Source organism: Seriola lalandi, unplaced genomic scaffold, assembly GCF_002814215.2.
Source record: "Seriola lalandi dorsalis isolate HSWRI2012SDOR001 ecotype SW California unplaced genomic scaffold, Sedor1 jcf7180002054911, whole genome shotgun sequence".
In the NCBI taxonomy this organism is placed as follows: domain Eukaryota; kingdom Metazoa; phylum Chordata; class Actinopteri; order Carangiformes; family Carangidae; genus Seriola; species Seriola lalandi.
In genome coordinates this window covers 406673-419876 of record NW_019525463.1, presented here as the reverse complement: position 1 = coordinate 419876, position 13204 = coordinate 406673, and the positions used below count along the sequence as shown (strand labels likewise).

At 40.7% G+C, this 13204-nt stretch overlaps 2 protein-coding genes across 2 annotated transcripts in view; both read left to right on the top strand.

Annotated features, from left to right (window-relative positions):
• The first annotated feature begins 391 nt into the window (after window positions 1–391).
• cdan1 (codanin 1) lies at window positions 392–11728 on the top strand. The gene is made up of 28 exons (XM_023430811.2): window positions 392–499; window positions 990–1702; window positions 1794–1994; window positions 2299–2489; window positions 2783–2902; window positions 3007–3085; window positions 3242–3362; window positions 3673–3782; window positions 3985–4074; window positions 4203–4278; window positions 4474–4679; window positions 4987–5119; window positions 5305–5448; window positions 5662–5828; window positions 5989–6070; window positions 6249–6338; window positions 6431–6485; window positions 6737–6873; window positions 6964–7067; window positions 7487–7636; window positions 7796–7859; window positions 7967–8045; window positions 9009–9235; window positions 9471–9578; window positions 9679–9742; window positions 9961–10172; window positions 10478–10585; window positions 10713–11728. Exons 1-28 carry the CDS (start codon window positions 422–424, stop codon window positions 10833–10835), a joined length of 4032 nt encoding a protein of 1343 aa, XP_023286579.1. The 5' UTR covers window positions 392–421; the 3' UTR covers window positions 10836–11728.
• stard9 (StAR-related lipid transfer (START) domain containing 9) overlaps window positions 11291–13204 on the top strand; it is a 43518-nt gene continuing 41604 nt past the window's right edge. The window contains exon 1 of the mRNA XM_023430760.2: window positions 11291–11301. Coding sequence (XP_023286528.1) covers window positions 11291–11301 — 11 coding nt within the window. The remainder of the gene's footprint in view (window positions 11302–13204) is intronic.

Here is a 13204-nt window from a genome sequence, read left to right as displayed (position 1 = left end):
ATCAGCTGATAATTCTTTGGTGGAGATTTATTTAAGTGCTGTCTGTCTCATCTGTAAGTACAAAGCAACTCCAAGAATACAACCTCAGCATCATTCTACCATGCAGAGCAGTTTTGACAGGTTCAAGCGAGGGGAGGGGAAAGGAAGTTATTAGGCTTCACACAACAATGGAATGTTTTTCTGTACGTATTCAAGAGGCAGATTTCCCCCCAAGGAAAGAACAACCTAGCAGGTATCCCCCATAAGTGTGAGGTTTGAGACTTTATAACGCTTCAGTCACAGGGCCATACAGAATGCAGAGAGCTGTCACCTTCCGCCAGCTGCACACGTGGTCGGCGTACGTCACTCGCAATACGTGCCTCCGTTGACGCAGACCACGCCCCCCCTCGCAGTTAGTGCAGCCGCGCAGCGCCTGGCCAGAATGGCGGCTCTTTTGGAATCGCTTCTGTCGAAGAAAGTGGGTATAAATACGGTCACAGACTGGCTAAAAAATATCGAGGTAAGTCTGAAATAATTCAGAGCAACACGAGTGAGACATCTGACACGTGCCCGCCCTTTGTATGGCGTGTTTTATGAGATGACATAGCTCACAATTGAGTGTAAACAAAACTTTTAGCTGCTGAGCTAGCGAGCTAATGTAGCCTGGATGGTATGGACTCCAGACAAGACGCTTCCTACGAGTCAAGAGAAAATTTAGTGTCAAAACAGATAATAATATGCCATTTTTGTTAGCAACTATTATTATTGTTAATGTCCGAGTAGGGCTGTGCAGTTTAGCAGATGTTAGCAAGCGCATTGTTAGCAAGGTCAACTGGCTATTTTCTGCAGAAATGTGCTGAAGCTGTCCAACTAAACATATGATGACGTAGTTACTCTCTGTCTGTGGTACATCGTGCATTAAACAGTGTTGCTCATCTGTGCTGTTACAGCTTTATAAATGCCTCATTGGTCACAAATATTTTCCAACGATTATGTTTTTTTTTCAACAGGAGTATGATAAGCTTTCACTCAACAAACCTGGGGTGACAGTTCATAAACAAGAGTTTGTGCCTTTTCTTTTAAACTTCCTGCGAGAGCAGAGCAGTCAAGCACTAACCCACGGCCCTGCCACGCCAGCCAAGACCCCCAGCCGTCCCAGGCCTGCTGCACAGACGCAAGGCTTTACTGACAAGAGGGGTAGCAGGTCTGCTGGTGGTGGAACTGGTTCACGGAGTGCCAGCCGCGTCCAGCTGTTTTCTCCGGCCACGTCTGTGTCACCTGGAACAGAGTGGGGTGTTGCTGGTCAGTCAGAGTCCCACTGTGTGAGTGGGGTCAGTGCCTTCAGCAGCCCCTCCTTCTCTACAACATGGAGCCCTGCCTCCAGGCCCTCAGGCTCCGAGCGCCGGGCCAGCCAGAGGATCAGTCTGGGGGACTACATGGTTTCTCCTCCAGACCTCCTGAACAGCCCCAACCTCCTGTCACAGAAGGGCCGCAGGAGGAGTGGTGGTGGCGGCATGGCTGGACAAGGAAGACATGGAGGAGTGCGTGGAGGACATCACAGTGATGAGAATGGACGGTGGGACAGTGGGGGGAGAAGGTCAGGTAGAGGAGGAGGAGGGTACAGTAAAATAAACGAGCAGGTTTCACCTCCATCTGTGGGGCAGCTCAACTTCAGCAACTTGGAGGATTTCCCTCCTGTTGGGTCATCACCAGTTTCACCAGTGTGAGTCTTCTCAACTTAAACTTGAACAAAAGTCCACACTGACACCACCATATATTTTCAGATTTGTCTAATGGCTTACATTCTCCTTCAGGGCATCCAAACCATCTAGAAGAATAAACCCAACGCCAGTCAGTGCAGAGCGGCCACACTCCAAACCAAAGACCTGCTTCACCTCCACCCCATTCAGGAAGCCCTGTAGCCCCCCATCAGGGGTAGAGGTGCTTCAGGGGTCGATGACAGTGGGCAGTCCTCTGAGCCTGCAGGAAGAGAGGGAACTACTTAAGAGGGAGAAGTAAGTTAACATGGAGAATGACTCTACTTATTCTGACAAATTCTAGTATAAAGTAGTGGAAGAAAGGGTGACACAAAAATGTTTGTTTATACTTTTTGCCTGGCCAGTTCTAAAAGCAAAAGTACTGTTTTTCATTCAGCATTATACACGTGCTAGAATTTGTAATTAATATTTTATACACTCATTATGATTGATATATCATACATTATATATTAGATTGTCTTATTTCTTTATTTTCTCGTCCTCTGTTGTTTATGGTCCAGGTGCATGTGAAAGTTCATGATCAGGAATTTCTTGTTTTTAGGACAAAGCGCGCCCAGCAGGTGGGCCCTCCTCTGCCCTCCTCTCTGGACCCTTGCACCCCTACCAAGTCAGGGCTTAGGACTGGATCTAAAGTTACACCTGACCTGCAGACACCTAGTCCTGAACCATCTAAAGTCACCTTCTCCTTGGAACTGGATCTCTTGGCAGAGCTGTATTGCACCTGCATTTCTGGTAAATGGCCACAAGGCGTCATAATTGTGCCATATAATATAACATATTAACATATAATGTGTTTAAGAAAATTAAAGGCATTTACAGAAAGTAAAAAAAACAAACAAAACAAAATTAATTATTAAGAAGTCAGATGTAAAACATAACAAGAAATCATTTTGGAGTTAATATGATTAGGAATAAATATAAAAAACCTCACAATAAAGTAATTTTAAGTGTCTTAAAATCTATTAAATCTCTTAAATTGCACAAGACGATGAAAATGAGTGTGTTCATTTTTTGGTGTCTTACAGAAAACCTAGTGCCAAACATTTTCCTGGAGCTATTCTTTGTGATGCAGTTGCTGACGTCTCGGTTTCCTCAAAGTCACGATGATGATGATGAACAGGGCAGTTTGTGTGCTGTAAATTCAGGTGTGTAATTTATGTCACTATAGTCCTTTATATTTAAAATGTGGTTGTTGTTTTTTTTCGGATTTTGTTTGAATTGAAATTAAGTCACTTTTTCACATTTTCAGATCTTCTGGAGAGATGTTACCTAAGACAAGTACACAACTGTGTGTATTTTGCAGTGAGGGTTCTGGAGAATCAGTTTCAGTGAGTTTATTTATTTCTTGTGTCAAGTTTTCCTCAGTTTTCTCCTATTCACTAAAAGGAACATATCAGTTCACAGTTTCGCCTCAATTAGGTGACATTGCTCCCTCACTCAATCTCCGAGTTGATTCATAAGCATCTTCTCTTGTCATATGAAAGGTTGGTAGCTCATTTGGACAAGTGTACATTGCGTCTGCTGGCAGAGAACGAGAGGGTGGCGTCTTTCTCCCCAGATCTCAGGGACCGTCTCACTCAAGCGCAGGACAGAAGCACAGCCAAGGTAACACACTTATACTTTATTGTACTAGTGTATGTGCTTTTATTTCCTGGAGTGTTACTAAATAAATTCAAATATTGGTCTCTACTCCATGATGCATTTTTAAGTTAATATGTATATCTTTTAATAGATTGTTTTATTATTTAATAAAAATATTGAACATTCAGTTTGTTTATGTTATTATAAACCTTGTTTGCTCCTCACTACAGATGTTCATAATCTGACTCTAAAAATGTCAGACAACTTAAAGCTGTTCTGTACTATATTCTTTAGGTTGATATTTTTATGTCCCTTTCTTCCTTCTCTGTTCCAGCTTTCCCCCTCAGTTTCCACTTTCATCCACTCAGTCCCGTTCCGTCCTGCCACGGACAACAGGTCCAACTTCGGAAGTGACAAGGCCTTCCACACCTTTAAAAAACAGAGGTATGTCACAGCTTCTTCTTATGTCCAACAAAAATGACTCTTATGACGGATGAAGTGTGCAGCAGATGGGGGTAAACCTCATATACCTGGATTTTTCATGGTTATAAACAGACTGAGCCAAGGCTGAGCACCTAAAGTAACTGCTGAATTAGACTTCATCACTTGCACTTCTGTGTTTGATATTTTTGCCCCCTTTTCTCAGAGATATTTTTTATGAAGTGCTGCGAGAATGGGAGGACTTTCACACGGAACCAGGGTGGAATTTTGATGTCGCTTTAGGGAGCAGGATAAGGCAAGTCCAATGATTTTTTTTCTTATTAGCTTGTGTAATTTGAAAATGTAAAACAACATTTCTATCCAATTCATTTATCTTATCTACTTCTGCTACATGCATTTCATCATTCTGTCTTCTATTTTTAGAGGAATGATGAGTCAACTGACCTCTGCAGGAAACCATTCCCATTTTGCCCGTCTGTTCCTGAAGCAGCTTGTTCAGGTAAACTGTGGCACCTCATCCAAATTTACGTAATAGATCTTAACTTTTTTAAGTAATTTTATCTTAAAGTGATAACATACACCCAGATAAAAGTAATATATAAGGGATAGGGAATACAAATAAGAACAGCCCAGCTGCAGCTTTCTTCCTTATCTTTCCTTCCCCTCAACATGTACTTTTTTTTTTTTTTTTTAGATGTGTAAAGGCCCCCGTATGAACAACTCTCCCGGGGATACCCCTGACACCGACCTGCTAGGCATGCTGGGAGCTGACAGCTTGGGGCGTCTGAAGCGTCTTGAAGAGCGTCTCATCCAGCCTCATGGAGTTGTTGGTCCCTGTCCTCCCCCATCCTTCCCTGGCCACCAGGAGTTCTTCAGAGACTTCCTACAGACAGCTAGCTGGTGAGACAATCCGTCCAAACAAATGCCACCAGTGACATTGTTGAACTATATCATTAAAATATAAAATTGACACAGGACACATTGTAAGATCTATTTATCATTATGTATTCATATAATTGGTATAATCGGTGGTCAAAAACTGCATGGAGTGATACATAATAACTCATTATGCACTTTTTGTTCATAACAGCAGGAAGTTTATTTTCTGAGCAAGTCGTTTTTCATTTGGCAGATGTCCTTTTCGATCCAAACATTTTCCTTGACTTGTCTTTCTGTGATCTAACTTGTTTTACATATTGTGCACCAGCTGCCAGCTGAACCAGCACCTGCAGGACAGCCTGTGTCAGCAACTCCTCCAGCTGGACGAGGTGTCCATCCTGAGCCCCCCTGCTTCCATCGGGGAGGGAGAGGAGGAGGGAGATGGGGACATGGAGCAGCAGGTATACTATCCGAGTCAGACAAAGAGATGTTACTGAGATGTCAGTGTCACTGAGTTTTTCATGGCAGGTAAAAGATTTAAGCATGGGGTAGTCTGTGAAATTGCAAACATGCCAGATTAAACGAATAATAATCTGATTGACATACTCTTAATTATTACATAACCCTCTTGATTTGTCTCCATCAGGACGAGAAACAGCGGTTCACCTCAGTGCTGCTCCTCGCTCGTCTCCTGGCTAAGTTCCTTGGATTTATTTCTTTTCTGCCTTACCAAACATCTGAGAGACCATCCAGAGAGATTCAGGAGACTGCGATAGCTCTGCGCAGCAAGGTTAGGAAGAATTGATGAATGTTTATGAAGTAGTAAGGTAATTAATTGAGGCCTGTTTCAAATGGAGAAGGTATAAGCTAACTTAAAGGATTTATTTCCTCTAGTAGGGTGACTTTAATCTCATCAAGGAAACCAAACTGTTTTAAGTCCAGTCCTGGCATGTTTTCTGCAAGGCATTTAATTACATTATCTTTTCCTCTCTTGGTTCATCAGAGCGTTCCAGTGCTGGATGTGTGCGCTGTGCTAAATAACAGTATGAAAAGGAGGCGCACCATCCTGACTGTCCCCTGGCTTGTGGAGTTCCTCTCCATGCTGGACTTTATTGGTCCTCTGCTGCTCTGCTACAGGACTGCGTTAGGCACACTGCTTCTGCTGTACAGGTAAAAAAAAACAAACAAAAAACCTGAAAACATTTCTAGAAGTAATAAATCTTAACTGAATTTTTACAGAATCATAAACAAACCGACACATTCTTTGTTTTTGTTGATGTTTGACCTTCTTGGAAAGTTATCTTAAAGATTACTTTTTGTATTCTTGTAGGAGGATGCTGTTGGGCAGATGTGGAGAAGTGTGTTACCTGAACAAACTACTAATGGTGTCTGTATTAGGTTGGCTTTTCCAGGTGAGACGCAACTTGTAGATATTATCTGTTTTTGTATATAATAGCGTAAAGTGAATAGTAGAATAAGATTGGTTGCAATGTAAAAACCGACAGAGCTCAGTTTTACATTTAACATACATCATTTTACTTTTACACAACAGTTACCTGTAATTGAACTGCTTGTGTTAAACGTGTGTAGATCCCTGTGATTCCTGAGGACATTTTCTTCACCAATGAGTTCACTGAGGTGGCTAAGCTGGAGGACAGTAACACAAGTGGTGCAAGCCTTGTAAGTAAAATATTCACCTTAGTAGGTGTTTGTGCGTAAAATGCCCACTGCTGTTTTTTCATTTGCACTGAGGCTTCTCTTGTTATTTTCAGGACTGCATTCCCCTTGTGGATCAGCAGCTTCTCTATACATGTTGTCCATTTCTTGGTGAGTGGAAATTTGTTAATCTTTGTTATTGCCTCAAGGATTACCTGCTCAATTTTACATTTCTTTACATGTATATTTGTTGCAGTGTTGTCACAGTATTTGCTATAGAAGAGGTAACATGCTGTTAATCAGGAGCCACAGAGCTTAGATCACATTTGGTTGATATGTGTTCACCGCAAATGGGCCTCCAGGTAACATGCACTCTTTCTAAGTTGTGGATTGATTTTCCTTGCCTGGTTTCATTGGTCCAGGTGAGTTTCGTAAGCTCCTCGCTGCCTTTGTGTCTGGAAGCACAGCTAAAAGTGGAGGAATTATCCGCAAGATCACCCCCACCTCTGCTGAGCTCAGGGATACGCCAACTGCCAACAGGTCACAGCAGAAACTACAGGTGAGTAAACAGGCTGTAAATAGAAATTTGAAATGGCATCAATGAATTGCCTGTTTGCGAGTATTCAAACCAAACACTCAAATGTGACAGATGGACCTCGAGCAAGCCTTCTTTCACAACCAGCCTCCGTCGCTGCGTCGCACTGTGGAGTTTGTAGCTGAGAGAATCGGATCCAACGGCGTCAAGCATATGAAGTTAGTATCACAGAGCTTGGGGGTGGGGGGTTGTTGGGCCTGAGGCTTTAGAAATTTCCAAGTCATGAATTTCTAAATCAACTGTATCTTTCACAGTTTTTTATTTCACTTTGACCAGCCTCCACTAAATTACTTTTTAGAATTGAAAAGGACTTTCAGTGTAGCAGGTAATCAGCCTCTAACTTTGGTTGGTTGCCTACCTAAGAGGCTAGTAACTGTTCAACAGTCCAAATTTACTCAGGTGGTGGCTTATGTGAAATCACCTCCCTGTGTAGCTGTCTTTTTAAAAACATGTGTATCACAACTCTTATTTTCATCATCACTAAAAGTTAACTGTAGATTATGTATTTAATTTAATTTTTTTATGTTAATGCACGTGTGTGTTTGTGTGTTCACATTTATTTTGGGATTTTCAACAGGGCGACGTTAGTGAGTGAGCTGGTGGACAGAGGAGAGAAGATACTAAGAGATGGACTGGAGTTGCCAAACTCAAATCCTTCAAAACTGAATGACTCCATCTGTGCTCAGCTGTGTGATGCTGGATTAGAAGCTCTGGCAAGAGCCACAAGGTACAACAGCCTCTTTTAACAACCAGCAAGCAAAACTGTCTTGAGTGGCCATTTGATAGTTGGAAAAAAGATTGTATTTATTTTGATGTAACATATTGTATTTCACCTCTGTGGGGGAATCTTTTCTCAGTGTTAATCTCAGTCTTATGTGATTTGCAGATTTTGTTGTGAGAAGAGTCCTGAAGCCATAAGAATCCTGCTCCCTGATGAGACCCCGCCTGCTGTGAGTCATTAAAAAAATCACCATGCAAAAATGATGAGATGATGTCATGTCAAAAAACAATTCTCTGTGGGTTGTTCCCATGTGTTTGACTTGCTTTGTCTCTGCAGGTTCTGACCACATCTGAAAACATCACCAAACGTCTTGCAACAGAAAAAGCTTGCAGCTGGCTCTCTGCCAACATTACAGGTAGCAAGTCACTTTATACTTCAGTCTTACATTTTTATCTCTTTCCTTTCAGTGTAATATTAGACAGGAAACTTGCTTTGTTTGTTTGCTTGCTTGTTATTAGAGGAAACCTGCTTGAGATGTGCATGTTGTCCGTGGTTGATTATTTGTTTTCAAGAGTGTAGCTTATAATTTGAAGACGGACTTAGTGAAGAGTTCAGTGTGATGAATTGTGTGTGTCAAGCAACTCTACTATAGGGAGGCACCGATCCAACTTCTTTTTCTCCCAATACTGATACCTCGACTCAGGACATCTGCTGATAGCAAGAAGCAGTCCAATACCACTTCTCTCTTTTCCCCAGATTTGCTTTGGACTCATCATTATCTGAGAGAACACGAGGCCAGGGGTTGCTCTGGCCTGTCGTCACTGATAACAGGAACACTGGATTTTATAACAACATTGACCAAAAAAAGATTTTTGCAGGCCTATTAAATAGTGACTTCTGGTTCTCTTGTAACTAAAACTATATAAGGTTACAGGATATGTAGTGTAACACTGGTATGATCCTTTAAAGAAATGAAAATTATGGAAACTTTCACATCAGGGGCCCAGGCCTGGATCTGAGTATGCTTGACCCCAAACTTGAGTACGGTTCATATCAAGTGTGAAAACTACTGTAAGTGATTTCTATAACTATTCGACCCATCCAAGCATGGCTGTGAAAGGACCTCTCTCTGGTCTAATGAAGAAGTTATATTCTTGCTTGAAATTTGGGCAGACGAAAACATACAATCACAAAATATATTTATGGAATCATTTCTATAATAAATTATAATTGTACTCAGCTGTACGCAGCGAAAGCCACGATCATGTCACAGAACCTAATTTAATTTTTTTCGAAAAAAGGAAGGAGCCCGTTCTGTGGTGAAAGGATTGCCCAAGGACATCCATCTAAAATATTATTTCTGTCTTCCAACCATCAGCGCTCATCAGGCGAGAGTGGAAGAGCAGATACGATCGCGTGATGAAGGCTCTGGGTAGCCCAGTGGCTCCGGACTTGGGGGATGTGGAGCGGGCTGTAGTAGAGTTGGTCACCCAGGAGCAGTCGACTACGCCCAAGAGAAAACAAGGAAGTGAGAGAGCGATCTCCTGCTCTCCACACTGCAACCACATTGCTTCACTTCCCTCAGACATCCTCATCGAGATGAAGGTATGTTTGCATAAGACAATATTTTAGCATTTCATTAAGCTATTGGGTTTGCTGTTATTACTATTAGTTATGCAAAAATTGGTTAGAATTCATTTTCTCTTTATGAGTTTAAGTGTTATGTCACCAATTAGCTTCTCCCAAATGCTGAAAAGGAAAACCAACATTACTCCTCACTGAAGTTAAAGTGAAAGATTTCTGTGTAAAGTTCTACTTGAATGTTTTTTTTGTAATGTAGGAGTTCTTGAGCATTGCAGTCGGCCCCAGGACTGATGAGGAGCTGCCAACTGGCTCTCAGCTCCAAACACTGCTACAGAGAGTGGGAGACACACTGGCCTGCAGAAAGGTACACGAGACACACAAATGCAACAGAACAACACTCATGCTCGATTTACTGATTTTTGCCAGTAATGATAACACTTTGTTCCTCTTATTTCCTCACTTAGTTTTTAACTGTGGTGTCAGAGCAGATGCTGCTGAACTCTACTGTCCTACTGGCCTGCAAACTGGGTAAGAATCCAGGCTTTTAATGATAAACCCTTAATTACAGGAAAACACTCTCTGGGTGATATGTGTTAAAATGTAAACAGGTTAATTCCCCTAAGTGCTACAGCTTCATAAACACTCCTATTTGTTAATTAAATTGCCCTTCGCTGTGTGATATGGAAGCAAGATGATGCAGTGTATTGTGTAACTGACCCGAGTGCCTGTTGTGTTTATCCGCTCAGTGTCTGCAGAGCTGCCGGTGCTGTCTCTGTCAGGGTGCTGCGGAGGTGGTGAGGTTACTTTGGGACCTGGTTCAGGGTCAGAGACTCCTGTCAGATCGGTGCTGGAGCAGCTTGCTGAGCTGTGGGAGAGAGACTGTTGCTCCTCCGCCCCCCTCCACCTGCTCTTCACCCCACTCACTGTCACTGCTGTGCTGAAGGCCAGCGACACGGAGGTATTTTAACTGCTGCTGATATCGAAGTTTTAATGATGCTAATACAACTACTTATAGGGTTTATACATACAGATGTGCAGATGACATTTTGCTAATTTTAAACTGAGAAAAACACTTAAATGATGATAATGATGATATCTTCTGTGTACAGAGAATAACATGAAACTTGAAGGCTTTTACACTGATATTTCACTCTTTAAAATGTCATCTTACATAGATATGGTGACATTATTTGCTGAGTTTAACCTTTTCTGACTGGCTCCGTGGTCTCTAATGTGCTATAAAGATTTCCTTTGTCTTTTCAGTGGAACAACTACCTGTTCCTTGTTAGAAAGCTGGTTGACAGAGGAATCTTGGGCGAGGAAGAGGTCATATCTCATTGGAAGAAGCTAACAAGCTTGGCTTTGCCAGCGGTGAGGGTTCACTGCTTTTTATCATGATGCATTCTTTAGGAAGTATTTCTTTTACTCGTGCTTTGACCTCTTTGACTCTTCTCCACTCTTCCTCGCTCACTTTGTTCTCTTTTCTGTCTCATTTCAGGAGCTGATAGAGAAATTTCAGCTGCAGTCACAGAGTATTAAACCCACCTTGCCTCTGGCTGACTTACCGAGTCACATGGACATGCTGCAGGTCTCACATCAGACAGTAGAGGGCGCTACGTGACAATGATAATACAAGCAAATGTCCCACAGCATCTTTTGTGTGATCACCACAGTGTTTTAAGTCACATCTGTCAGTGTGTTGTTCAAGAGGGAGACAGTTCTGGGTGACTTCATATTGTTGGCCATTTTTCCATTTGCCTTTTGTGCACCGTGCATCAAAGCTGTTCCACCTGTCAGCCTCTGCTCAGACTCTGCAGGCTTCAGACTTTTGTTCTTCACCTGCCTTTCATGAATTCCTCTGCTCTTTTGCTCGGGTGCTGGTTAGAACCAGAAAGCCCTGCCAGTCAGTCGTAGTAGCTAGGGACCACATCATCTCTTACCTTAGATACATGGAACCTTCCTGTAAGTAAACCTGGATATACGATTGTATCCGAAGGGAAATACTCTTAGATCAAGCACTTCAAACAGTCAAGACCAAAGCAGAGTATTTGCAAAGACAGGAGAAGAGTGCCCAGGATGGGCCTTTTGTAAGTTTTTTTGGAGCTGCGAATGTAAACTGAGTAACTTCGCTCTCACATAAAGGCGCTGGCTCATTAAAATGTATAACAAATACTGTATATTTCTAATTCTGACTCATTCAATCAGACATGCCATGTTTAATAGACATTGCATCAGACAGAGTTTCTAAACATGGACTGAAAAATGAAATTTTTTGTTAGTTTTTAGACCCACCAGAGAAAATAAATGTCTTTATTTTAGTATAGCACTTTCACACACTGCCTATGACCGCCACTACTAGTGAATTGCATGTTTATTTCATGAATGCAGGACTGCATTTGTGATTATTTTTGTTCATGTTGAATGAGCACTCTATTCTCTGCTGCTTTTAAATTGAAATATTTTTATGTTGCCACAAAGTTAAAAATATAATAATAAAGATGTATTCTGGTTTAAGTGTTTGTTGTGTGTATTTGCTGTGTGTGTCATCAGTGGTGGAAGAAGTACTCACATCCTTTTAGTAAAAGTACCAATACAACAATCAGAAAATACTCTGTTACGAGTAAAAATCTTCCTTTAAAAAGTTAAACTGCAGATGTATTATCACCAAAAAAAATCAGCATGAAAAAGCAAAGTGCTTGATATATTATTATACGGTATATTAGATTGTTCATAGAGATGCATCATTGTGTAACCAGCATTTTACAGTGGAAGCTAATAACTAGTCAGATAAATGAACTGGAGTGAAAAGAAAATATTTTCCTCTGAAGGTTAACGGACTGAAAATGTGTCCAGAGGCATAAAATGGAAATACTCAAATATAAATACCTCAAAGTTTTACGTAAGTACGGAATTTGAGTAAATGTACTTGGTGGCTAGAAAAGTCTTATCTTGTTGGAATCAATGTGTATAATGAAGCTTGGGAGCTGATATAACTACAGAGGCCTGTAAAAGAAAAAAAGGAAACGGTTTGTCATGGTAAAGTAAAAGTTAGAATTAAAAATTATTACATAAAATGTCAGATTTTTTACTTTTTAATCCAATAATTTTGATTTAGTATGTTCAAACTATCTCATAATTTTGACAGTCACGATTTTGACTTTTCAATCATATTTTTGACATAGTAAGTCAAAATGTGACTTTTTATTTCACAATTTTCGACTTATTAAGTCAAAGATTCAACTTCTTACCTACAAAATTGATTTAGGAGGCATTCATTTAATGTCAAATTTCTGACCTGTTATGTCAAAATGTGAGTTAATATGTAAAAAACGTCAAAAACTTTGACTTAATGTCATAATTGATTTGATTTGAATTGATTTTTTATCATAATTTTGCAATTTAGCATGTCAAAATTCAATGCTTGTAAGTCAAATGTTTGACTCAAGTGAAATGATTAAATGGTTGGTGATTGATGATTAAAAAAATCAAAATTTCATCTCATAATTTTGACTAGGCCTATGGCAAGAATTTGACAGTGTAAATTGTGACATTTTATCTAGTATTTTTGTCTTTTTATATCATGATTTTGCTTCTATAGTTTATAATTTGGACTTTAAAATCTAATTTTTTTTTCTTAAAATTTGTACCTGTCATGAACATTTTTAATCATGACTTACTAGCTTTTCTCATTTAGTTATTTGTCTATTAATTAATTAATTAATCAATTAATTTCTACACTTTTTCCCCATACAAATCAGATTATTACCGGTCAACAAAAGTTTCATCGTCAGTTCAACACTTTAAACGGGGGGGGATTTAAATAATAACAGACATGCAAAAGCCAGATTTGAATATGGCTGTGTAGGAGGAGTAACCAGCAGCATCCCTCCTCCCTCTCTGTCCAGCAGGAAGTTTCAGTCTTCGGTTGGGAGTTTTGGAGGAGGCGCGGGTAGAGGATGACTTGAGCGGCGGACAGCAGGGCAGTGTCTC

Bases quoted from the DNA above. Each gene is read 5' to 3' on its own strand.
- cdan1 (XM_023430811.2), top strand. From the start codon at position 422: ATGGCGGCTCTTTTGGAATCGCTTCTGTCGAAGAAAGTGGGTATAAAT. The intron at 2,903-3,006 runs GTGTGTAATTTA...TCACATTTTCAG, and splicing joins TTTGTGTGCTGTAAATTCAG to ATCTTCTGGAGAGATGTTAC. The intron at 6,874-6,963 runs GTGAGTAAACAG...CAAATGTGACAG, and splicing joins GGTCACAGCAGAAACTACAG to ATGGACCTCGAGCAAGCCTT.